A 27,585-nucleotide genomic window follows, 5' to 3' on the forward strand; every position below is an offset into this window, starting at 1 on the left:
GCTACTAGAATCGCACGTGTTTATGACCATTCCGAAAAGTGTCGATAAGTGGCTTATCGCCGCTCAGTCGGCGATTTGATTTTGCTCAAAAGATTTTTCAGCGATACAGTCCGTTATCGCCCACTTATCGAGGCTTACTGGATATGAGTAGGCATTTTGGCCGATAAGTGGTCGATAAGTGCCTTATCGACGCTTACTGAATGAGACCCATAGTTTTTCACAAACCTTGGTGAACTCTTTCAAAAACGGTAAAGTTCAGCAAAATTTTTTTGCTTGCAATTACATGACATTTGCCAAATTAAAAAAAGTTACGTTTCCCTAATTTCTGTTTTGAACAAACCCACTCCCCAGAAAATATATCGTATGATGACATAAATTAGCATTGGCCACACTGACACCGAATCTGTCTCAATTTGTTTAGAAACGCCATCTTTGGTTCCACCAGGAGGTGCAATGAAGCCGATTCCAAATGCATTATATTAAGGTGTAATTTACAGTACTGTAGCTTCAATAACTTCGTTCAAAATACAGAATTGACAGGAAACTAGGCCGTGGGGGAATTATAGGGAAATAACATTTAATAATGTATTCTTTTATATAATACTTTTTATTGTTTTTTGGCAGTCTATCAATTTACATTTGCTCATTCTGCAGAGGCAAACAAATTGGTCATTCAATTTTCATCATTCATACATGTTTTCCTATAAAATATTGAAACAGGGAATGAAATGATAAAAGATTGTCAACCAAAAAAATCTGTAAATGTATCTTTCATCAGATAATTGTAGAAACGTGACAAAATCTTGATGTTCTGTAACCCATCTGCCAAAAAGTGGAACGTAAAAAGTCTGAACCAGAAAAACTCTGAAACTACAATTTAAAAATATCATTAAGGATAAAAAAATTGAGCAATGTTCATTTTGTCCATCATTACATTACACATTGGCTGACATATAAAGTGTTTCGGATCAGTTATGTAATTCTTTGTAGTTCAAAACTTCAGTTGCAACAAAAAGAAAATAAATCACATATATTCTGTTGATTGTCCTTTCAGTTTTCAGATTTCTCTGTCTTCTTTGATCTGTCTCTAAGAATTGCATTCTTCACAGTGACAGGAGAGGATATAGCGATATGTGGCAGTCAGCCTCCTGCCACCAGAACAGCGGAGGCGTATTGCTTTCAACTTGGATGTCTGAGGCCGACAACAGTGACAGGTGGAGCGGAAAGGTTGTTTAAGCACTGTACTGAAGGAAACAAGTGGGTCAGAGCGGGATGTTTGACTGCAATGTCCTTCACAGCGAGCAAGCAGTACCATCTGCAATAAAACAGAAATAAATATTAGACAATCTTCATTTCTGCTGTCATTGAGTTCTAGTGAAGAGCAGACAATTCAGAGCACAGTACCTCTACATATAATGAACTATGTGTAAGGCATTTACTGTCTTCTAAATTATCTATACATTGACGTTATTAGTTCACTTATTTGGTTGAATTCACTGCCACCATTTTTGCATCCATATTTTCATGCAATCGCATTGTTTGTTAGGAATCAAATCTTAAAGCTGCAGTTCAAGCTGCATTTAAAAAAAAAATCCCTTCAATATATGCATCAATACAATCTGCACATTGACAAGTGATTAGCGAAGTTACCGATCGATCCATTCTCCTGTAATCAATCGCTGAAGATTCGGCTCGGGGGTTCTTTAAATCACTCTTAGTGCTGAAAAATAGTACCCATAATGCAAAGTTATGTGTGGAATATCATGTGAACTGGCAGGCACTAGATTCAATTAGTGCACTACTGAAGAGAGGGAAAAGGGGGTGTGCCAGAGCCTGTCTCAGAAGAGGAAGGGGATGTGACATTGTAAATGGTTGCTATAGAAACAAAAATGCTTGTTACATTACAAAACATAAAAAATGTCTTTTAAAATTGTTTTTATTTAAAAATAAATGCTACAAGTATTTTCTCATAGTACAGAACTGATTTATTTTTAAAAAAAGCACACATGTAGGATATTGCTTAAACTGCAGCTTTATATGAGCCATCCCGGGTATAATTTTCGTTTTCATCTTAGCGGACCCAGGGATTTCAGTAGACCCTCTTGTTCAAATAGGGTAAAAAAAAAATAAAGCAGCTAGGATTGCTGCTTTAAGGAACATTTTTGTTTATTGCGCATAACATAAAAAAATGAATTGTTCCTTTAGAGTAAAACATATGTTTTTTTACTAACCATGTACTGCACTTAATAATACTGTGCAGTATATTATGGTTTAACCTGCAGAAAGCGCTAATCAAATTAGACCTTCGTTATTGATGTGGCCAGGTCTACCCTCTGGGTATCCCCGAGTGGCCCCCTTGGTTCCCCGCTTACGTTTGTTATAGCGGGAGAACCCCCACCACATACAGAAAGAGACCGGGTGCATCGGAGAAGCGAGCGCTTCGCTGGAGCTCCGTGGGGAGCGAATGTCGAGGGCGCCGCCATGTTGGATTGCGCATGCATACACAATACAAGTTGCGCATGCGCAGGAGCATCAGAGGGCCGGCGGCTATTACAGATGCCCACACATGCGCAGTAGGGTGCTAGATAGCGGCGGTCAATAGCTATAGATCCGCAGGGGACTACAAGCCCCATAATGCACAGGGGTAGTCAGTCACATGTCACACAACAGCCAATAGGGCTGCAATAATCCCCTGCAGGGGATATTGATACATTTGGCGCGCTGCAGACCATGCCAGTAGGATCTGGGACAAGGAAGGGGTAGGTGGTATGTGCAGGTGTCTGTGGCACCTGCACTAAGCCAGATACACCCTTTTGGCCCCAGCTAGGCCCCGACTCGCTCAGCTTTTGGTTGCTGCAGGGATAGGCTCAAGATAGGGACACTGCCCTGTAGTACCAGATTGAGGGACACAGCCAGGACGCGGCTGCATCCTGGCCTCAGGTGATCTGGGACCAGACACTTGCAACCAAGAGACATTGCGTACAGTGGTACCATCCACGAGGGATCCACCCACCATAGAGGCAGAAGCTTTGTGGGTTACGACACCGGATCCATGGATCCCATCATTAGCTACAGCATCTACGCGCCCATCAGAGCATCAGAGGGCCGGCGGCTATTACAGATGCCCACACAAGCGCAGGATGGTGCTAGATAGCGGCGGTCAATAGCTAAAGATTCGCAGGGAACTACAAGCCCCATAATGCCCAGGGGCAGTCAGTCACATGTCACACAATAGCCAAAAGGGCTGCAGCAATCCCCTGCAGGGGATATTGATACATTTGGCACGCTGCAGACCTCGCCAGTAGGATCTGGGACAAGGAAGGGGTAGGGTTTATGTGCAGGTGTCTAGGCCAGATACCCCCTGTTAGGCCCCAGATAGGCCCGACTCCCCTCAGCTTGTGGTTGCTGCATGGACAGGCCCATAGATAGGGACACTGCCCCTGTAGTACCTATAGAACCAGATTGAGGGACACAGCCAGGACACGGCTGCATCCTGGCCTCAGATGACCTGGGACCAGACACCTGCAACCAAGAGACATTGCATACGGTGGTACCATCCATGAGGGACCAACCCACTGTAGAGGCGGAGGCTTCACGGGTTATGGCAACGGATCCGTGGATCCCATCATCAGCAATGTGTGTGTGTTTAATTGGCTTCACAATCATCAACCTCAGTGATTTTTTAAAATACAAGTCCTATTTCATATTTTAAGGCTTATTTAACTGATTTTAGGAGTAAAATCAGTGTTTCGAAGGTTGCATTGTCATGCCAAGTTAATCTAGGGGTTAGATGAAGCATTCAGAAAATGGCATTGGTTACCAAGGGTCTAAGAATCCAAGTATTTCCAGATTTTGAGATTTTAGATGATAATTTCAAAAGTAAATGGGCAACTATGTTAATTACGTGTTCCTTTGAATTGATGTAGCTGCTAATCTCATATGATGAAAAGATTGTGATTTAAAGTATTTAAATACCGAAATTGAAGGCATAAGAGTTGATATTCTTAATATTAAAAATGTAGCTCTCAGACAATTAGAGATTGAATTTTGGAAGTTTGAACAAGAAGTACATATGCTTAAGAAAAATACATTCTTTGGGGATTTAACAAACTTGAGATCTGGGAACATGTACAAGTGGCACCACGAAAATAAAATATTCAGGCATTATAAGACATCTCGTGCATCATCAGAGAGGCTTCATTGCCACTGATGTTGATTCATCAAATAGTGAGGTTAGGGACCAGGCTGGCAGAGAATCTGATAATTATTTTTTAGAATTCTAACCCTCATACCAAGATCCAAATGGAGGACAAGACGTGGGCATGGGACATCTAAGAATAAGGCAACGTTTGGGAATATCAGAAAAAGATCTACAACCCACTCCTCAGAAGAAAGATGAACTAAATATCATTAATCTTCCTGATATCCATCTATCCAAGAACAGGATTCAATTTAGCAACTTGGACTGTCATTCTTACCCTGTAGCGGAGCAGATTCCTTCGAATAGATAAAAGATCTGAAGCTTTTTTGTATAAAGTTATTATTGCAGAAGCATTTTCTTTTAAATCAGGAGACATGAGTGGGACTGAGCAGTCTGGGCAGGTATGGAATGAGAGGGAACAGGAAGTTCTGACTGATCTAGTGTCAATATTACAGTAGATGATCAAGACATGAGCATTAAAGATAAGAGCATTGCATTTTCCAATGTTACACCTGAATCTACTTTTTGTTCTCCCCTAGTAATATGTTCTCAGGTGGAGGTATACTGTACATCCACATAGTCAAACAGGACATTCTACACCTCCCTTGTTATGTTGGTCAGAACAATTTAACCTTTGCAGAGAGGAATGCTCTTATGGAACTTCAGAACCTAACCAGCAGTGAGATTTAGCCATCGGATAAAGTAGGAAATGATGGCTCAAAAGTGCTGTATGTATGATAAGAAAGCATTTAGAAAAGTAAAGGACACAATGTGTTATAGGGAGTTACCAGGTGATCCCACCAGTACTTTTAAGATGGAACATGAACTCAGCTTGTAAACTGCAATGAGACATGGTATTATAACTTCTTAACAATGTGCAGGTCTAATTCCTAAATATCCTAGAACAGCTACATTTTATATGCTCCCAACGGTATATAAAAATCTCTCCCACCCCCAATTGCCTGTTTGTATCAGGCATAGGGGGCCTGTGTGAGCCATCTCCTAGATCAGGGAAGCGCAAACTTTTGCTGCTGTGCCCCATGTCTCTCTTGCCCTGGATCTCGTGCCCCCCGCCTATCTTACTTCTGCATCAAATGATGCTGCGGGGTCATTTGACGCGTGTAACATCACATCACATGGTGCCGTGGCGTCATTTGATGTCGCGTTGCCATGGCAGTGTGTCACAGACGCCTGAATCCCGGTAAGTGGAGTGTTGCAGGGGCCTCACGCGATCCCCTGCATTTAATTTAAATGCCTGGGGGAAGAACGTTGGACCTCTGCAACTGCCCGCAACCCCCCAGACAAATCTCGGCCCCCACTGGTGGGAGCGACCCCCAGTTTGTGCACCCCTGTCCTAGATTATCATTTTCATCCTAGTGTTGAAACTCTTCCATCATACTGTATCTTACAGATATGACTGATGTTCTGTTGAGGCTAAATGAAATAGTAATGGATACCAACGGCCTAATAGTATAAGGCAGGGGTCTCCAAACTCAGTCCTCAAGAGCCGCCAACAGGCCAACTTTTATGGATATCCCTGTTTCAACACAGGTGGCTCAATCAGTGGCTCAGTCAAAGACTGAGCCACTGATTGAGCCACCTGTTCTGAAACAGGGATATCCATAAAAGCCGATCTGTTGGCGGCTCTTGAGGACTGATTTTGGGGACACCTGGTATAAGGGATCTGTTCGATACCTAATATGGCCACCGCCATGAAGTGACATCATCCTCACAGAAGCAATCATTGCTTCCTGGCAAATTCAGCACTCAGTTCCTGACAGGAAGTGACTTCACCCTCATTGAAGCAAGCGAGGCCATCTTACTTCCTGGCAATCTATGCCCTTACTCCCTGACAGGAAGTAAGCCTCTATTTGGCTCTCATTGCCAGCAGTTGCCTCTGGCATTTAAATAGCAGGCAGTTGCTCTTGGACTTTGCTTGGGCAAAGTACTCAGTACTTCGTGCCTGGTTCCCGAGTCTGGTTCCTGAGTCTGGTTCCTGAGTCTGGTTCCTGAGTCTGGTTCCTGAGTCTGGTTCCTGAGCCTTCCCCTTGCCTGTGTCTGCCTCTTCCCCAGAACTGGACGTATCTACCTCTGCATCCCAGGCCTCAGATCCCAGGGCAAAATTGGTGTACTACTCCCTACCTCTGCCCTGCGGGTCTATATCCTGTCCTGCAGTCAGCAGTATTACACATTGCAAGAGCCACGAAATGGACCCCACAGAGGTAGGGAACACCACCTTCCCCAGCCATAGCCTCACCAGTCCAAGTCCCGACCTCCCGCGGCAATTGGCAATGCTTGCCATGACGTTGCAAGTGTCCTTTTCACCTTGGATCACCCGGAGTTCTCTCCTTAAGGGAAGGGTACTGTGGGCTTTGGCCTGGCCAGCTCCCACTTTCTAGTGCCTTGCAGCTTGGATATCCCTCTGCCTAGATCCCTAGCCTTTCCCCTTTTTGTGACCAGGTTATTGCATGCTTTGTCCGGCCTGGGCTCCTTCTTTTCCTCTTCTTGCTACCTGGATATTAGGACATTTCTCTTCCATTAGAGAGGTATAGAAAACCGTTCGGGGTAGTGTAGGATCTGCTAAAGAGGAGTTACTGTGACTAAAGAATCCTTACTTTGTACATATTTCTGTTTCTCACTTCCGCCCTCACTGAGGATTCGCCGGTCTTTACGGTTACTGGCAATCTGCCTTTAAGGAGGCTGGACGTCCTCTGGATAGCACCAGAACACGGAGTCCTGTTCTATTCCTGTGAGCCTCCAGGTTGTTCCGTTTATAGTTACTGTTCTGTTCATAGCTCCTGTTCTGAGTATCTTGCCTTGACGGCAGCCTGGACTCTTCTCTAACTTCTCCATGGAAATCTGCATGGAACCCAGCCTTGCTCGCTGCCTTGGTAAGAACTTTCTCTTTGTTGTTTTCCTCTAAGCCTATAGTGGCTCATCCGGAATTCGATCCTGAAGGGGATGATACTATAAGGGATCTGTTCGATACATAAGATGGTCGCCGCCATGAAGTGACATCATCCTGACAGAAGCAATCGTTACCATCTTGCTTCCTGGCAAATACTGCCCTCAGTGTCTGACAGGAAGTGACTTCACCCTCATTGAAGCAAGCGTGGTCATATTACTTCCTAGGAATCCCTGCCCTTACACCCTGACAGGAAGTCAGGAAGCCTCTCTTTGGCTTTCAATGCCAGCAGCTGCCTCTGGCCTTTAAATAGCAGGCTGTTGCTCTTAGACTTTGCTCATGCAAAGTACTCGTACTCCCTGCCTTGTTCCGGAGTCTTGTTCCTGAGTATTCCCCTTGCCTGTGCTTGCCTCTTCCCCGGAACTGGATCTGTCTACCCCTGCATCCCAGGCCTCAGATCCCAGGCCAAGGTCAGTGTACTACTCCCTACCTCTGCCCTTTGGGTCTGTATCCTTTCCTACAGTAAGCAGAGTTACAAATAGCCACCTGTGATGTTGAATCATTATACACAAGTATCCATCACAGTGATGGCATTGAGGCAGCAAGGCAATTTTTGTTGATGTGCAATTTGGACACAGATATGATCTCTTATTTAATTGAACATTTGCAATTTTTTCTTACACACTTATTTTGTTTTTAAAAACATGTTTTATTTACAGATTAGAGGGACAGCAATGGGCACAACATGTGCCCCCTCTTATAGAAAAACAAATTCTGGGGTGGTGAGAGAAATAATGTGAGTAAATCTTAGGGCACCAGACACATCTCATGTTCTGTTGTGGTTGAGGTACATCAACAATGTGCTGATACTTTGGAATGGCACTGAGCCTGGATTTTTCAATCCTTTGTCAATGTCCACAACCCCAGTGAACCAAACATTAGACTGACCTTCTCATGTAGTTACACTCAGGTTAATTTTTTAGATCTTAACATTAAAATGGAAGATGACTATTTTCACAACAGACATTTATAGAAAGGACACTTCCCAATTAGCTAATTCCTCCGATTCAGATGCAACTACTCTTCCCTAGAAGTTTTTAATAATAGAGCCATAGAGTTCAAGAAACGCTTCCAATCATGAGGATACAGCAACAGGAATATTACTTGGGGTCTTAATAGAACAAAAAACAAAGAAGTCCAAAGTTACATCCCATATGACAAAAAATATACAATGAAATACCTATATAGCTCTTGAAAAAGGGGTAATTTAGTTAAACCCTTTGGCCAAAGCATTTTAAGCCTGCAGGATTCGTCACTTACCCCAACTTGTGATCGGGCTTCCCACTCCTTCCATCAGCCATGATGCTTCTCTTCCTTCTCCTGGGACCAGTCGCCATGCTAAGCGCGCGCATGCGCATCCTGCACGGAGGTTTATACTACCACCTCCGGTTACGCCTCCAGACTCCGCACACACTGTAACGTCATCAGTGCGCAGCGTGCACATGCGGCACGCGTGGTCAGCGTGCGCACGAGCCACGCCATCTCTCCGCCTCTGGGATCCTCTCCACTCCAGTTTCCTGCACCTTAGCCTCCTATAACTGTCAGTCTTACTGATGCGCCTCCTCCAGTCTGTTACCTCATTGGTTCCTGTGTCCTATATATGCTCAGCCGTCCCACTGACAATTCGGCTGAACATAAACCTGTCTATGTGCGAAGTGTTCACTGCTACCCTTGCCATTATAGGTTTGTCTTGTCCTCCGTTCCTAGTTCCTCTGTTTCTGACCTTGGCTATTCTTCTGGACTCCGCTCTTCTAAACTCCTGACTTGGCTACCAATGACGATCCGCACCTCTCCAACCCTGACCTCGGCAAAGTACCACGACGATCCGCACCTCTCCAAATCTGACCATGGCTAAGTACCTTCAACGATCCGCACATCTCCAACCCCGACCTCGGCAAGTATCTCTGACCATCCACACCTCGCCAACCCCAACCCGGCTACCTCGACCTACCTAGATTCCAGACGTGCCCACGCGGCTGTGGGTTGGTGTTATATATTAATCCCCACCACAGCCTCGTGGTCACGCCTTGTTTGTGGTGAGCTCTCCGTTACAGTATGCTCAGCCCCACAAACATCGACCCCTCTGAGGTGAGGTGTCTTGATCACGCACGTCAGCATGTTTTCTAAAAATGAAAAATATTTAGAACTGAACTACCGTCGCATGGACACATTACAACAGAACTTCCTGTCTCTTACTGACAAGGCACAAGCCCCTCTTCCTAGTCCTGTTCCTTTGGGGCATTCTGCTGCAACTCTACCCTCTATATCCATGACCTCGACATCAGAACCCGGACTTCCAACACCCAACCGTTTTAGTGGCGACCCCCATGGGTGCCGGGGCTTTTTGAATTAATGTTTAATACAGTTCGAACTAATGCCTTCTCAATAAATTTCTCAATGATCCAAGGTGGCGTACATTATCTTGCTACTCACCGATGACGCCCTGGCTTCTCCCATCTAGGAACAAAGATCGGACCTCACTCAGTATATCGGACAATTTACCTGTGAAGTCTGCAGAGTCTTTGATACACCTTGTCGTAAGGTAACTGCCTCTTCTTCCCTTTTCCACATTTCCCAGGGAAATCACTCCGTGGCTAGATATGCTCTGGAGTTCTGAGATCGGATGGAATAACGAGGCGTTATCAGCTGCCTTCTGGCAATGTGTATCTTATATTTTAAAGGACGAGCTTGCCGCACATAAATGCCCTACCGATCTCGAAGAACTCATCGCCATATGTATCCGCGTTGATCAACGACTGCAGGACAGGTGGTCCGAAAGAACCCGTCACCGGCAGCTCATTCCGTGATTCCCTTCTCTCCTTGCTGGTACAGCTGATCCTCTTCCGCCAAATATTCCTGAGCCCAAGGAACTTTGTGGCAACAAGTTGTCTTCTAGTGAGAAACAGCGCCATCGCAACGCCAGTCTCTGCTTGTACTGTTGCAATCCCGAACATCAGGTACTCTATTACCCTCACAAGTCGGGAAACGCCAACTCCCAATGAGGTCCAGGGGAACCACATTGGGAACACTTTCAAACTCCCCTACCAAAGAGAAACCATTCCCAATCCGGATCCTTGTACATGTTATGCTGACCGGCGAGAACTTCCACACCACAGCTCTAGCCTTTGTGGATTCCGAGTTGGGAGGCAATTTCATTGACCAGGGCTTCGCTGAGAGGCATAACATCCCCCTTGTCCACAAGAAATGCCCTGTAGGTTTGGAAGTGTCACGCTGCGCTCACCACAAACAGGACGGAAGACCGCGGGGCTGAGGTGGGGATTGATAGGCACCGACCCACAACCACGCAGTCCTGTCCGGAATGCGTAGTCCTAGTCGTACCGCGTCGTAGGGTTGGAGAGGTCAGGGTAGTCAGGGTACTTGCCGTGTTCCAGGGTTGGAGAGTCCGGGTAGGTAGAGTTTCGTAGCCAAGGTCCTGGGTAATAGAAGGTAGAGTAGTCGAGTAACGAAGCCGGGATCAAAGTGCTGGAGAGTGTAGAATCCAAGTAACAGGCAGGGTCAAACAGGTCAGACAAAGTTCAAGACAAAACTAGACAGCAGCGGTGAGCACAATGCATAAACAGGAGTTTATGCTCAGCAATGAAGGACAGGCAGAAGCAGGTATATATGTGGGAAGGGTCCAATTACCTTGCAGGGGTGTGTACTGGTCCACCAATGGTGTCAGAGAGACACTGATCAAAAACAGCTTGCAATTAGGCTTTCCTGATGCTAGGTCTGGTTGCCGGGCAACCCGCGCGCGTGCGCGATGCGCGTCGCGACGTGATGACGTCATGCGGTTTACTCAGCAAGTCTCCGCCTGTGGGAGGCTCCAGCAGCTCCCTCACATTCTCCTGCTTCCTGGTTGCCGAGCAACCCGTGCGCGTGCGCGATGCGTCTCGCGGAGCTCCGCCATCACGCCGCTGCGCCTGCACTGCCCTGGCAGTGCGTGGGCGCATGACTTTGCCCCGTGGTGCTTCCCTGAGTCGGTCTCCGCGCGGATCAGAGGCAAGTGTGACAGTATCCCCCCCTTGAGGGGAGACCTCCGGGCGAACCAGAGATGGTTTCTCAGGATGCCTACGGTGGAAGGCAGAGATGAGGCGGTTGGCATGTACCTGATGATGAGGAATCCACTCTCTCTCCTCTGGGCCATAGCCTCTCCAGTGTACAAGATATTGTAATCCTCCTCTGGATATTCTGGAGTTGAGAATGGTCTGAACCTCGTATTCTTGTTGGCCCTCTACCAGTATGGTTTGCGGAGGTTTAGATTGTCCTTTGGAGGATGAGTCTTGATGATAAGGTTTGAGAAGGGATGAGTGAAATACAGAAGGAATCCTCATATTTTTTGGCAGTTCAAGCCGATAGGCTACTGGGTTGATCCTTTTGGTGATGCGGAAAGGGCCGATAAAACGTGGTGCCAGTTTGGGTGAAGCTACCTTTAGCCGAATGTTTTTGGTAGATAACCAAACCCTTTGTCCTACAGAGTACCCTGGGACCTCTCTTCGGTGACGATCCGCTTGTCTCTTGTGTAATATACCAGCGTGCTGTAGATTCCGATGGATCTTCTGCCATAGGTCTTGTAAGTGGCGAATCCTGTCCTCTGCGGCCGGGACTCCAGACTTGGAGATGAGGGAAGGAAGTGCCGACGGATGGAAGCCATAGTTGACCATAAATGGTGACTGTCGGGATGATTCGTTCTGTAGATTATTGTGGGAGAATTCTGCCCATGGGAGAAGTTCCGCCCAGTCGTCCTGAGTGTCAGCGATAAAGCACCTCAAAAACTGTTCCAGAGACTGATTGGTGCGTTCCGTCTGTCCATTGGTCTGGGGGTGATATCCTGATGAAAAGTGTAGGGTAACGTCCAGATTTTTACAAAACGCCCTCCAGAACCGGGAGATGAACTGGGATCCTCTATCGGACACTATGACCTGAGGGGCCCCATGTAACCTGAAGATCTCCCTGATGAAAACTTCGGATAACATTGGTGCAGTGGGTAAACCCTTCATAGGGATGAAGTGTGCCTGTTTGGAAAATCTGTCCACCACCACAAGTATTGTGTCCATGCCTCTAGATTTGGGCAACTCAACGATGAAGTCCATCGATATATGTGTCCATGGACGTACTGGGATGGGTAGTGGTTGAAGGAGACCTGCTGGTCTGTTGTGTGGCATCTTGCTTCGAGCACAAGTAGCGCACGTAGCTACGAAGGCTTGTATGTCTCTCCGCATGTAGGGCCACCAGAATGTGCGTTCGATGAACTCAGTAGTTCTTTTGGTGCCAGGATGGCCTGCAGTCTTGGATGAATGTCCCCACTCCATGACTCTCCTCTGGAATTTACGGGGAGTGAACAACCGGTCCTCCGGAACGTTGAGTCCTGCCGGGATGTTGTTCTGAGCCTTAGTAATGTCCGTTAAGGCACTAAAAGTATTTGCAGCCAAAATACAAGTGGAAGGGAGAATGGTCTCCTGTTGATCCACCTTGTTATCCTCTACCAGGAACTGTCGTGACAAGGCGTCGGCTTTAATGTTTTTTGAACCAGGGATGTAGGAAATGAGGAAGTTAAAGCGAGTAAAGAATAAGGACCATCTTGCCTGGCGAGATCCTAGTCGCCGTGCTCCCTCAATGTACAGAAGATTCTTATGGTCCGTAAGTATCGTGACTGGCGACTCTGTGCCTTCCAGTAAGTGCCTCCACTCTTCCAAAGCCAGCTTGATAGCGAGGAGCTCCCGGTTACCTACATCGTAATTCCTTTGGGCGGAGGAAAATTTCTTTGAAAAATATGCACAAGGATGAAGTGGAGCTTGAGGATTCTTTCTCTGTGAAAGTATAGCACCTGCTCCTACATCGGAGGCGTCGACCTCCAAAAAAAAAGGTAATGAAGGATCTGGATGGGTTAAGATGGGTGCTGAGGCGAATGCCGTCTTTATTCTCTCAAAAGCCTGGAGGGCCTTCTCAGTCCACTTTGTAGGATCAGCTCCCTTCTGTGTGAGTGCCGTGATGGGTGCTACTACCGATGAGAATCCCTGAATGAACCTCCGGTAGTAGTTAGCGAAACCGAGGAACCTATGGATGGCCTTGAGGGAGAGGGGACAGGGCCATTCGAGTACCGCCTTGACCTTGGTAGGATCCATAGCAAGACCGGTATCCGATATGATGTAGCCGAGAAAAGAGGTGGATGTTTGATGGAAATGGCATTTCTCGAGCTTGGCATACAAATGGTTCTCTCTTAAACGCTGCAGGACTTGTTTGACATGCATCATATGTTCCGGCATGGATCTGGAAAAAATTAATATATCGTCCAGGTATACTATAACATGGTGGTCCAGAAGGTCTCTGAAAATGTCGTTGACAAAGTCTTGGAAGACCGCAGGAGCATTACACAATCCAAATGGCATGACCAGGTACTCGTAATGCCCGTCGCGAGTATTGAATGCTGTCTTCCATTCGTCTCCTTCTCTGATTCTAACCAGATTATAGGCACCTCTGAGGTCCAGTTTGGTGAAGATCCTGGCTCCCTGGAGTTTGTCGAACAGTTCGGCTATCAACGGAAGGGGGTAGCGGTTTTTTATGGTGAGTTTGTTGAGGCCCCGGTAATCAATGCAGGGTCTGAGGGTTCCGTCCTTTTTTTTTGACGAAAAAAAATCCTGCCCCCGCAGGTGATGAAGATTTCTTAATGAACCCCCTCTGGAGATTCTCCTGAATATATGTTCTCATGGCCTGGGTCTCAGGAATAGATAGTGGGTATGACCCTCCTCTGGGAGGTATGACCCCGGGTAGAAGATCTATAGGACAGTCGTACGTCCGATGTGGCGGAAGTACCTCTGCTTGACGTTTGTCAAAGACATCGCGGAAATCTTCGTATATCCCCGGCAGCCGTACCCTGTCAGGATCCGTGACCTCCATTCCTGCCACTGCCTTTGGAGCAGACATGCAATGTTCCAAGCAAAAAGAACTCCAACGAAGTGGTGTGGCCTCTGTCCAGTCAATGACAGGATTGTGGATCCGGAGCCACGGAAGTCCCAGAATGATGTTTGAGGAGGGGGTGTGAATGACATCAAAGGTTATAGTCTCGGAGTGAAAGTCGCTAGTCATGATGTTAAGGGGTATGGTTTGTAAGGAAATGATCGCGGGCTGCAAGGGTCGTCCGTCAATGGCTTCAAGACCTACCGGTCGATCTTTGGGTACCAACGGTATTTTATTCTTGAAGGCGAACTTTTGGTCCACGAAGTTTCCTCCTGACCCCGAGTCCAGAAAGGCCTGTGTCTGTACTGTGAAGGTCTCACCGGATATGGAGATAGGTAGATAAAACCTCGTAGAGGTTTGAGGAGGGGGAAGAGTTGCAGTACCCAGTGTGATCCTCCTTATACTCACTGGGCTTTGGCGTTTCCCGGCTTCAGTGGACAGTTGAATACCAGGTGGCCGTTATTGCCACAGTAGAGGCATAGTCCCGCTCGTCTTCTTCGTTGCCTCTCGATAGGCGAAAGGCTAGTCCCTCCCAGCTGCATGGGTTCATCTAGGGCAGGAGTTGTGGAGAGTAGAGGCCCTATGGTAGACAAAGAAGACGATTGTATACCTCGGGGGTGTTTGTTTCTCTCCATCCTCTCTTGGAGGCGCTGGTCCATCCGGATGCACAGGTCTATCAGGTTCTCAAGTCCAGCGGGACGATCCAGAGCTGCTAATTCATCCTTCAACCGTTCGGACAGGCCCTGCCAGAAGACTGCAGATAGAGCCACATCGTTCCAGCCGGTCTCGGCCGCCACCGTCCGGAAGTCCAGAGCATAACGAGCCACAGTACGGTCTCCCTGAGAAATATTAAGCAGAGTGGATGCAGCCGTAACCTTACGCCCTGGGGTGTCAAACACCTTTCTAAATTCGGTGATGAAGAGAGTAAGGTCAGAGGTCAAATCTGGGCGTTGCTCCCAGATAGGAGAAGCCCATGCCAGGGCGGCGTCAGTCAGCAGGGAGATTATGTATGCGACGTTAGTACGAGAAACCGGAAAGCGAGAGGGCATTAGTTCAAACTGTATGAAACACTGGTTCAGAAACCCCCGACAACCGCTGGGATCCCCTGCATAACGGTTGGGCGCAGGTAGTCGTGGTTCGGAGGTAGGTGTGATAAGTGCAGGAGTGGCTGCGAGTGGAACGGGGTTGGTGGTAGATACTGTTAGATGTCTAACTTGTTCAGTCAGGGTATCCACGTCTTGTTTAAGTTGGGAAACTAGTTGTTCTTTTAGTGTAAATGAGCCGGTAAGTTGCCGGAAGCATTCCTCATGGGTGTCTAAGCGTCGGGCCACCTCAGCGGCGTCCATGTTTGTTGGGCTGAGCATATTGTCACGCTGCGCTCACCACAAACAGGACGGAAGACCGCGGGGCTGAGGTGGGGATTGATAGGCACCGACCCACAACCACGCAGTCCTGTCCGGAATGCGTAGTCCTAGTCGTACCGCGTCGTAGGGTTGGAGAGGTCAGGGTAGTCAGGGTACTTGCCGTGTTCCAGGGTTGGAGAGTCCGGGTAGGTAGAGTTTCGTAGCCAAGGTCCTGGGTAATAGAAGGTAGAGTAGTCGAGTAACGAAGCCGGGATCAAAGTGCTGGAGAGTGTAGAATCCAAGTAACAGGCAGGGTCAAACAGGTCAGACAAAGTTCAAGACAAAACTAGACAGCAGCGGTGAGCACAATGCATAAACAGGAGTTTATGCTCAGCAATGAAGGACAGGCAGAAGCAGGTATACACTGGCGACACACTTTATTCGAGCTCGGCTAGTCCCACGAATTCGGGTATACCTGGGTGTATTGAGGTTTGTGACTGTTTTCTGCCCGAGTGCATTGAGGTATTTTCCAGGCAGGGATTGAAGCATTTTATTCCCGCTGGCTGCAATACTGCACAGTATATATATATATACTGCATTACAATTCATGAATTTATGCCATCTGGTAGACACGCGAAGCATTGCAGCCTATTAAATCCTAATCATTATCATTTAACAGATCAGCCGCCCGTCAGCCAGGCATGAACCCAGGCTGGGAAGGCAAACGCAACGGGGCTTGTCAGAGGTGAGGAGCGGCGCATTCCAGGTATCTGCCAGGTACATACTGGGTATTTGCTCGAATAAAGTGTGTCGGTGCAGTATATGTGGGAAGGGTCCAATTACCTTGCAGGGGTGTGTACTGGTCCACCAATGGTGTCAGAGAGACACTGATCAAAAACAGCTTGCAATTAGGCTTTCCTGATGCTAGGTCTGGTTGCCGGGCAACCCGCGCGCGTGCGCGATGCGCGTCGCGACGTGATGACGTCATGCGGTTTACTCAGCAAGTCTCCGCCTGTGGGAGGCTCCAGCAGCTCCCTCACATTCTCCTGCTTCCTGGTTGCCGAGCAACCCGTGCGCGTGCGCGATGCGTCTCGCGGAGCTCCGCCATCACGCCGCTGCGCCTGCACTGCCCTGGCAGTGCGTGGGCGCATGACTCTGCCCCGTGGTGCTTCGCTGAGTCGGTCTCCGCGCGGATCAGAGGCAAGTGTGACAGGAAGCAATTGATGGTCGACCACTGCAACCAGCATTTATCTCTTTTGAGACCACTCTCTTTCATTTACGTACAGGTGAGGACCATACGGAAGAGATCCAGCTGGATGCCATACATACTCCATTGGTCCACGTGATTCTTGACTTTCCGTGGCTCCAACTTCCCAACCCATCTATTGATTGCGAAAAATATTGGTGTGTTGGCGGTTCACTGCTGTCCGGTGGGGGATAAAAAGCAGATAGCATAATACTAGATAAATAAGGAATTTATTGTGTACAAAGGGTTACACACATCTCATAAAAAACTCTGACGTGTTTCGTTCAGGGATAGGACTTTGTCCGGACGAAATGCGTCAGAGTTTTTTATGAGATGTGTGTAACTCTTTGTGCACAATAAATTTCTTATTTTTCTAGAATTGTGCTCTCTGCTTTTTATCCCCCACTGGATGGCAGTGAACCGCCAACACACCAATATTTTTAGTTACTTTGACCTTGGGCAGGAGCACGCCGAAGCTGCACATCGATTACAGCTGCTTCACACTGTCCTTTATGGGGAGATGAACATCGCGTCAAGATCGTGAGTACAATTCATTTTCCCTACGCATCGCCCTTGTAGTGTAGACACCAGGATCTAGGTGTAGGCAGTGGTGAAGAGGTTTAGAGGTTGCCGGGGTATGTCCTTTTTAGTGTGTTCACCGACACATCTACCTTTCCTTACCACAATATAGCCCCCGTCTTTCTTCACTGGATGTTTTTATCAGCTTGCTTGGTGGCAGAGTTATGTACTGAAGATACACCTTTCCCTGCATCATTTGGAGCATCATTTTTGGGGATTTTGTCCTTATTTTTCTACATCTATTGATTGGACTGACAAGGAACCTGTTCTGTTAGCGCTTCTTATTCTAAGAATTACGCAGTGCCCATCAAAAGTATATGCAGGGTTGCTGCTCCTAAAGAAGAGAAGGTAACTTTGCCCGAGGTTTACACTGATTTTCGTGATGTTTTTGATAAAGCAAGATCAGAGCTTTTGCCACCTCATTTGTCCTATTGACCTGCTACCCGGTTCAGTACCTTCTAGGGGAAGCTCATAACCACTTTCCCTTCCAGAGACTAAAGCCATGAAGGAGTACATTCAAGAAAATTTACTAAAGGGATTTATCCAGAAATCTTCTTCCCCAGCCGGAGCAGGCTTCTTCTTCGTGAAGAAAAAGAAGGACGGATCTCTACGACCCTGTATCGATTATAGACCTCTTAACAAGATCACCATCAAAAACCGTTACCCCTTGCCATTGATTTCGGAACTCTTTGATCGCCTCCAAGGGACCACCATCTTCACCAAACTGGATCTTCGTGGTGCCAAAAATTTGGTTAGAATTCTCCAGGGTGACGAATGGAAAATGGCTTTCAATACTCGAGATGGTCATTTTTAATACCTTGTCATGCCTTTCGACCTCTGTAATGCCCCTGCCGTCTTCCAAGACTTCGTTAATGAGATCTTCAGGGACCTGCTCAATCAGTTTGTTATCGTCTATTTGGATGACAATATGATTTTTTCTAAGTCTTCACAGGAACATGTCGGTCATGTCAAACAGGTACTGTTACGCCTACGTAAGAACCATTTGTTCGCCAAGCTGAAAAAGTGTCAGTTCCATCAAACCTCCACGGCATTTCTCGGATACATCATTTTTGACACTGGTCTCACCATGGATCCAGCTAAGGTGAAGGCAATCCTGGATTGGCCTCGTCCTACTACTCACAAGGCTGTACAGCGCTTTTTGGGCTACGCGAGTTACTACCGCTGGTTCATTCAATATTTCTCTTCTGCGGTAGCTCCCATTACAGCCTTTACGAAGAAAGGTGCGGATCCTACTTCATAATTTCCTGCGGCTAGCCAAGCCATTGATCATCTGAAAACCACCTTCATTTCTGCACCCATCCTCATACATCCGGATCCCAAACTACCGTTCACCTTGGAAGTGGATGCATCAGACATCGGGGCCAGAACTATTCTGTCTCAGAGAAGGACACCTCAAACCAGACTTCATTAGTGTGCCTTTTTTTCGAAACAAAATTCTCCAGCTAAACAAAATTTTGACATAGATAACCGGGAACTTCTAGCTATCAAGAGCTCTAAAAGAATGGAGACATCTTTTAGAAGGCACGGAGAATTCTATCACCATCTTCACCGACCACAAGAACTTACTCTATATCGCGAGCACTCGTCGCCTAGGGGCTCGACAAGTGGTCGCTTTTCTTTTCCCGGTTCAATTATATTATTTCTTTCCTGCCGGGTTACAAAAATGTCAAAGCTGATGCTCTCACCTATCAGTTTTTGGTGGACGACAAAACCGAGGATCGTCAGGAATCCATACTTCCCTCTAACTACATAATTTCCGCTAACACCTTTGATGCCTTGAGAGAGATTGTACAAGATCAGTCCCACATCACAGAAGGTCTCGAAGTCCCTGAGGGGTGATTCTTTACCTCACCACCTCATCGGGGAAGGTTCTTGAATGGGGTCATTCTTCCAAGTCATATGGACATCCTGGTACTAGAAGAACCACCGATCTTGTGGAGCGGACCTTTTGGTGGCCCTTCATGCAGAAGGACATTAAGGAATTTGCTGCTGCATGCTCAACATGTGCTCGGAATAAGACTCCTTGGAAAAAAACACCAAACTTCTTTGACCTCTTCCAATCCTGGACAGAGCGAACCAACCAGTCACTGGAGCAATATATTTTCTGTTTCATCTCAGACACCCAGGATGACTGGACTGACCTTCTTCCTTGGGCCAAGTTCACACACAACAATCTGCACAATTAATCCACCATGGAGTCGCCCTTCTTCATTAATTATGGGTTACACCCCTCTCTCCAGCCCATCAACACACACAGTTCTGGGGTACCAGCAACTGACAACAGAATCCTTTGGCTACAGAATTCATGGAAAAGAACCCAGCAGAATCTTGCCATGGCAACTTCTAGACAGAAGACACAGGCAGACTGTCACCGTAGGAGCATTCAAGAGTTAATCCTAGGAGAAAGGGTGTGGTTGTCTTCAAAGAATATCCGCCTCAAGGCCGCCACGCTAAAATTAGCACCAAGATTCATCAGACCCTATTCTATTGTGGAGAAGATCAACCCGGTGGCATACCGTCTGCGCCTTCCTCCTTCTATAGGATTCCGTCTGTGTTTCATGTCTCCCTACTGAAGCCGGTCACCCGGGATCCTCGCTTCCCCGATTCATCCTCGTCTCCGGCTCCTCTCCTTGTACAGGGCCAACAGGACTAGGAGGTCCAGTCCATCTTGGACTCCAGGATTTCCAGGGGCTCGATACAATATCTAATTGCTCCAGGATAACCTCTATAGAGCATATCAGTTTGCAGAGAATGCCAAAGCCAAACTGAATGAGAATAACAAGAGAAGGTATGACCACAAGGTCCGTGTGACAGGGTGAATGAACGTCATCAGTTATATGCCTGGCAGACGTATGTGTAGGTATGCAGTGCAGCAGTGACGAGGTTAATTTTCAGCTGGGAAGCTCCTGACAATTAGAGTGGTCCCAGCTGCATAATCAAGGTGTTTTAAAACCCCCAGGCTGTACACACATGCAGGCTAGCTGGTCAGGAGACAGGAGTGAAATGCTGAAGTCAGATTACTGCTACAAGGTCTGTTTTCAAAGTACATATTTGATTAACTGTCTGTGTCCTGCATGCTGAAAAGAAACTGTCTTGTTTTTTTATGCTGAAGAGAAGCTATTTTGTTTTTGTGTGCTGTAATTTTTAAGGCTCAATAAATAAGCCTTATCAAGAAAACCCGCATGTTGGTACATGTACCCTGCAACCGTCCGCCTTTAACCCGGAGACGCAGTTCTCCTGAGAAATCTAGGAATTCCAGGAAAACATAAGTTAGCGAACTGCTGGCGAGAAGCTCCCTTCGAGGTAGAATTGCAGATGCCGGGCCTCCCTGTATATCGCATCCACGATGCAGACGGAAGGGTAAGGGCCTGGCATAGGAATCAGTTGCTACCTATTCCTCAAGTGGGGGAAAGTGAAACTGAACCAGCTTCAGTAGTGCCGACAAGCTAGTCAGAAGAGTCCGACATCCCGGATGCAGTGACAGACAATACTAAGGATCCTTTGGAAGGAACATCCACCAATACAAATGGAGACTGGTGGACACCACCAGAAGAAGTAGCAGGTAATGGGCATGTGCCACATGTACCCTTCCCCATTAGCTTCAACAAGCCGACCACGCGACCCAAGAAGTCCGAGTTTTGTACCTAGTAGAGACAATGCAAATCTAAATTCCCACTCTATGAGAGGGCAATGGCCTCAAGCTGATGGTAGACTCTCCAACCAAGAAGACGTTGAGGAAGTGAACCACAGGTGTCAAAGAGTGAGATGCCCTCCAACAAGATGACCTCCAACAAGTATGATTCATTAGGAGCACCTCACTATGAGTCTCAGCAGCTGTCTCAGAGCCTGTTTGCCTCCATAATAACCGTGTTCACTGAAGTTTTCAATATTGTTTAGATGTTTATGGTACAGTTCTTCTCAAGAATGTCTTCTTTCTACCCCCTTTGTATCTAAAGCTCTCTCCTGCCTTAAACCTTTCTCACTTTCTGCCCCGCACCTCTGGAATGCCCTTCCCCTCAATACCCAACTAGCACCCTCTCTATCCACCTTTAAGTCCCACCTTAAGACACATTTGCTTAAAGAAGCATATGAATACAACTGGATAATCCTGGACACATGATACATAAAGCTTGGCCCCCTGCAGACGCACTTACTAGAATTCTCTCCTACTGTCTCTATATGTCCCCCTACCTACCAATTAGATTGTAAGCTCCTCGGAGTAGGGACTCTTCTTCCTTAATGTTACTTTTATGTCTGAAGCACTTATTCGCATGACCTGTTATTTATATTATTTGTTATTTATATGATTACAACATGTATTACTACTGTGAAGCGCTATGTACATTTATGGCGCTATATAAATAAAGACATACAATACAATACAATACAGTGAAGTTGTATAAGTATGATATGCATTTTTATTATATAAAACTCTGTATAGTATGTTGTTCCAAAGCAGGGAAGTTGGATTCTCCACCAGGGGAGGATGTAGCAGAACCACCCTCCTTACCTCCGGTGAGGGGGAGCTGCTGCTTTGTGCCGCCGGAGCTCTGCGACGGACCCGGGAGAGGGTGCACCATTTTAGGATCGTGCATGCGCACGATAACGAGACGTGCATAAGCAGTACAGAATGCGGCAGCCATTACAGGGAGCTCCGAACATGCGGCCGCGGGACTACAAGTCCCAGGATCCTTTGGGGATAGAATAGGTCACATGTGCCAGCCAACCAATGAGGGACAGCGACGTAGGAGGAAGAGATTGATATTTGGTGCGCAAACACCCCGCAGTCAGTCAAGAGAGGGAGCAACAGAGCAGGTTGTGTCCAGGGAGCAGTGCTTCCCTGGACTAGGCCTAGATTTTCCCATAGGGCCCTAACTAGGCTCTGAGTCACCACCAGCTGAGTATGCAGGGAATGCCCCAGATAGGGACACTTCTCTCTTTACAAAAAGAGGTGTTATTGTATTGGTGACCGGACAGCCTCGCGGTGCCCTGCAGTTTGGGACCAGGCCACAGGCCACATAGACATTAGGTGAGACACTCTAGCTGGAGCTTGCCTCACACAGTGGATCGGGACGCATAAGGAGAGGGGATTGTCGGAGGCCCCACATTATGGGACCAGACTGACTTTGTTTCATCAAGCTGCACCTGGGTACAGGAGTGCCCAGGCAGGTATAAAGTGCACCAATGATTCACAGGTATAGCGCTACCTCACACTTGGGAGGTACTGACATTGGGAAGGACGCCAAGGTTATTGGTGCAACCGCACCCTCAATACTTTGACAGATTCACCAAGTGTGGGAGATTGGGTGTACACTGTGGGTACTGGAGTACTATTGTTGCATGTGTTTGGTATATGTTATTGTGTGTGGACAGTAAAGATCTGTTGTATACCTGTGTGTGTATTATTCATTACTGTATTGGTTCCTGTGAGGGGTTATCCTGCCAATGCTGGGATCCCTCATAGGTGGAGGCGCTTCACTATAGGAGAAAGAGCTCACCCCAGGCTCCCAGTGGCGGAGGCTTAGGCCTCCTGTGAGCAACAGGTATAGCAGCACACGTAGTCGGCCGTGCAGATTGCCTTAGGCATAGGGAAAATGGGTTACAATATTATCATCATCAACACTGCCTGGTTGATTTGCACAACTCCTTCAGTTTACCTTAGCAATCAGAGTAAACATCCATGCAGATAAAGGCGCACAGCAAGAAGGGAGTAGGTCAAAAACTACTAACAAATAACCCTTATTGGTCCATAAAAGAGAGATGGAGGTACAAAAAACCCTCCTACATGTTTCGTGCACCAAGCACTTTACAAAAAACCCTCCTACATGTTTCGTGCACCAAGCACTTTACAAAAAACCCTCCTACATGTTTCGTGCACCAAGCACTTTACAAAAAACCCTCCTACATGTTTCGTGCACCAAGCACTTTACAAAAAACCCTCCTACAGTACGTGTTTCGTGCACCAAGCAGGGTGTTGAAGTTCCACATGAATGAAACATATTGGTCATTTTCCCAGGAGAGCAGAGGACCTATCACCTATAGGAATTACCTACTCCTCCAGGCTCGTAGCTTCGTGATGCCGAGTTATCTGCGGCAGGGGCCATTTCTGGAAGTGACATCGCTCATGTGCAAGTGGCAAGAGAGGATGTTGATGGCGCGAACTCCATCCGTTTTGTAAGTGCATTCTTTATTACCTTAACATGAGTAAAAATATATTGCACTATTTTTCTTTTCTCTTTTATTATAATAAGGATTTTTCAAGAGTTCTGCTATTAACTGTTGGTATGCAGAGAGGTATTTCCTCTGAAATGCTCATTTGAACTGGACACCACGTGAGTGGGAATATCTTGAGTCCATTTTTAAATTATCCAAATTGCCACACAGTTTTTTTTTTTTTTTTTAATGTATCTGAGGACATTTGCGCTCTGAGATTTGTGCTTTTGCTTGTAATCAAGACCCCAGCAAAGAGACTTTCTTTTGGAGCTGCAGTCGCTTATGGTTATACTTATATATTTTTATGTTTTTACAGCACGTTTTTTCACTCAAAGGGCCTCATTAAGAGAAGGTTGATAAAAATTATCGCCAAGTCTTTTAAAATGCTGTTTTTTTGGGGTTGCTATCACGGTATTCAGAAAGCCTCGATTACCTGTTATAGCAAAATTCCCAAAACGGGCGAGTTGCTGCCAGCGAGAGCATCGAGCCTCTGAAAAGGCCTAAACCGGCGATTCATTTCTGCTGCAGATAGAGCGGCTCTGAGAGAGCCGCCTCTCACAGCGGAAATGTCGCCCGAAAATTATTTATTTAAATATACATTTCTTTCATAGTGTGTATATGTGCAGGGGGTCTCCGGAGCTGAACCGCGTTGGTTTCAGGTCCAGGGACCCCCTGCTTCCCAATATAGAGGCACCTTTATGGGGTGCCACTATCTCCTATGCAAGGAAATGTCCCGGTCACGTGACGCGGGACATTTCAATGCAGAGGGAAACCAACGCGGTTCAGCTCCGGAGACCCCCTGCACATCTACACTATGAAAGAAATGTATATTTAAAAACATTTTAATAAACATCAATACACGCCCCCCCCACTCCGCCCAAACCCATACAGTACAGTAATGGGCAAAATAACTAATATCCAGATATGGATAATAGATTATTTGCCCATTATTAAACACTGCATTAGCATACATAAATAAAGTAAATACATACAGTTATACTTACCACAACAGCAGGTCCCTCTGTCCTCCGTAGCAAGAAAGCATTTACAGTATACAGTACAAAATAAAGACATTCTAATGGCCCCTAACCCCTGAATCACTTTAGCGGTTACTAACCGCTATAGTCATTAAGGGGTTAACCCACCCTGACCTGATACAAACCCGGGAGGCCTAAGCACCCACCCCTGACTGACTATACCCACCCTGTACCCATTGAGTAGTATAGTGGTACATCATACACATATAATAATAATATGGGCATGATAAGCCTCTATAGCACTCAATGGGCACCCTAATTACAATACATTAATACACAAGACACACAATAATAAAACATAACTAAACTCCAAAAAACACACTTCACTAGATAAAAACAGTAGCCAGCTAATCCAATGAATACAAGCAATAACAACATCAACAATGGATTAATTAAACCATTAACCAATCAAAACAATTAATTCCTAAAACACCTCCGAATTATTTTATAAAGTAACCAATCCAACCACATTATTACTAAACCAACTCAAAATGAATAGTAACACTAACCAATCAAACCAATTAATTACTACAACATTCATGAATTAATGTAAACATTAAAATACAAAGAAATAAATTCAAACAATATCTGAAATAACCATAAAATGCATTAGCTAACATAATACAACATTAACTAAAAACGAACACCAATCGCAAACATTGTATTACCATTAAGCAGGAAAACAAACAAACAATGACATCCACATAAGAAACTGAAATGAAAAAAAACCAACAGCAATACCAAGCCAGAAATGCCCCCCAAATATTGTCATAATAATGTATTAATCTGTACCCTAAAGTGGTACAGATTAATATATTATCAGTTAATGTGCCTCCCCGCCCAAAAAACAAAAAACACATCCAATGAAAAAACCTGTAAAAAGAGACATTTACAAACATTCAATATATTACTTACCATTAGAAGCGGTGGCCCTCCGACTCCCGGGGAAACAGGAAGCTCACGTACCTTGGAGGCCTCCAACAGCATCCGATGCCATCCGCCATGAAGATCCGGATCAGGTACCCAAATCTTCTTTTTTCTTTCTTTAATCACCTTCTTCTATCTTCATCTGTTACCATTTCTTAATCTTCTTTATCTTCTATCTTCATCTGGTATTTCAGCCAATTCCACACTCTGATTGGCTGAAATACCATGTGACGCCAGCAATCTTGGATTTAGTGACGTCATCTTAAAGGCAAATGAAGCACAGCCATTCTGATTGGCTGGCATCATTCCCTTTAAGTGACGTCATTAAAAAAAAAAAATTAAAGTCGGAACATGGTTTTAACAGCCAATCAGGTGGCTGTTAACCATTTTGAAGCTAAATGTGACGTCACAAGCCCTATTTAAGGTCGTGACGCCTCATTTGAGCCCAAGAAGACGACAAGACAACATCGGTTGGGATTTACCATGTGGCTTTTTGGATTGACAGATGAAGATAGAAGATAAAGAAGATCAAGAAATGGTGACAGATGAAGATAGAAGAAGGTGATTAAATAAAGAAAAAAGAAGATTTGGGTACATGATCTGGATCTTCATGGCGGATGGCATCGGAGGCTGTTGGAGGCCTCCAAGGTACGTGAGCTTCCTGTTTCCCCGGGAGTCGGAGGGCCACCGCCGCTAATGGTAAGTAATATATTGAATGTTTGTATATGTCTCTTTTTACAGGTTTTTTCATTGGATATGTTTGTTTTTTTGGGGGGGGGAGGCACATTGACTAATAATATATTAATCTGTACCACTTTAGGGTACAGATTAATACATTATTATGACAATATTTGGGGGGCATTTCTGGCTTGGTATTGCTGCTGGTTTTTTTCATTTCAGTTTCTTATGTGGATGTCATTGTTTGTTTTTTTTCCTGCTTAATGGTAATACAATGTTTGCGATTGGTGTTCATTTTTAGTTAATGTTGTATTATGTTAGCTAATGTGTTTTATGGTTATTTCAGATATTGTTTGAATTTATTTCTTTGTATTTTAATGTTTACATTAATTCATGAATGTTGTAGTAATTAATTGGTTTGATTGCTTAGTGTTACTATTCATTTTGAGTGGTTTAGTAATAATGTGGTTGGATTGGTTACTTTATAAAATAATTCGGAGTTGTTTTAGGAATTAATTGTTTTGAATGGTTAATGGTTTAATTAATTCATTGTTGATGTTATTGCTTGTATTCATTGAATTAGCTGGCTATTGGTTTTTTTTTTTAGTGAAGTGTGTTTTTTTGGAGTTTAGTTATGTTTTATTATTGTGTGTCTTGTGTATTAATGTATTGTAATTAGGGTGCCTTTTGAGTGATATAGAGGCTTATCATGCCCATATTATTATTATATGGGTATGATGTACCACTATACTACTCAATGGGTACAGGGTGGGTATAGTCAGTCCAGGGTGGGTGCTTAGGCCTCACAGATGGGTGAAGGGGGTATTAGCCCTAAGGATGGGTGTCTAGACCTTGCGGGTGGGTAGCGGTTGGGTTAACCCCTTTATTACCTTAGCGGTATTAACCGCTAAGGTAATGAAGGGGTTAAGTCCCCCCGCAATCCCCCCGCAAGGCCTAAACACCCACTAAGGGCCAAATTCCCCCTTCACCCACCCTCACTAGCCACAGTAAGCCTGGCATGGGTGTTTAACCCCTTCATTGTCATAGCGGTTAGCCGCTAAGTTAATGAAGTTGCTGTAAATGCATTTTTCCTGCATCGGATGCATGCTGGGGGGCTCCAGTGCTTATATTAATGGCTATAAGCTCTGGAGACCCCCGGCATCAATCCGAGGCAGGAAAAGGGCCTGATTTTTTCTAAGTCCTGCCACATCGCAGCTCATCGAGGCATCTCCCCAGCAATTTACCTACATTTTGAGGTAAATTGGATTTGGGGAGAAGATCGCCTTTTAGGGCTGCGATAGGCGGTGACAGCCGACTCGCGGGTACTAGAATCGCGCAAGATTATGATCTTTCCGAAAATGGTCGATAAGCGGCTAATCGCCGCTCAATTGGCGATTTTCTTTTGATAAGATTTGGCG

At 45.9% G+C, this 27,585-nt stretch overlaps 1 protein-coding gene across 2 annotated transcripts in view; it reads right to left on the minus strand.

Moving 5' to 3' along the window:
* Positions 1 to 626: 626 nt before the first annotated feature.
* NDP (norrin cystine knot growth factor NDP) overlaps positions 627 to 27,585 on the minus strand; it is a 195,954-nt gene continuing 168,995 nt past the window's right edge. For both annotated transcript variants that reach the window (XM_075593346.1, XM_075593345.1), the window contains exon 3: positions 627 to 1,315. In XM_075593346.1, the coding sequence (XP_075449461.1) occupies positions 1,088 to 1,315 (228 nt within the window). In that variant the 3' untranslated portion in view covers positions 627 to 1,087. The remainder of the gene's footprint in view (positions 1,316 to 27,585) is intronic.

This window comes from Ascaphus truei, chromosome 3 (genome assembly GCF_040206685.1).
Source record: "Ascaphus truei isolate aAscTru1 chromosome 3, aAscTru1.hap1, whole genome shotgun sequence".
NCBI lineage: Eukaryota > Metazoa > Chordata > Amphibia > Anura > Ascaphidae > Ascaphus > Ascaphus truei.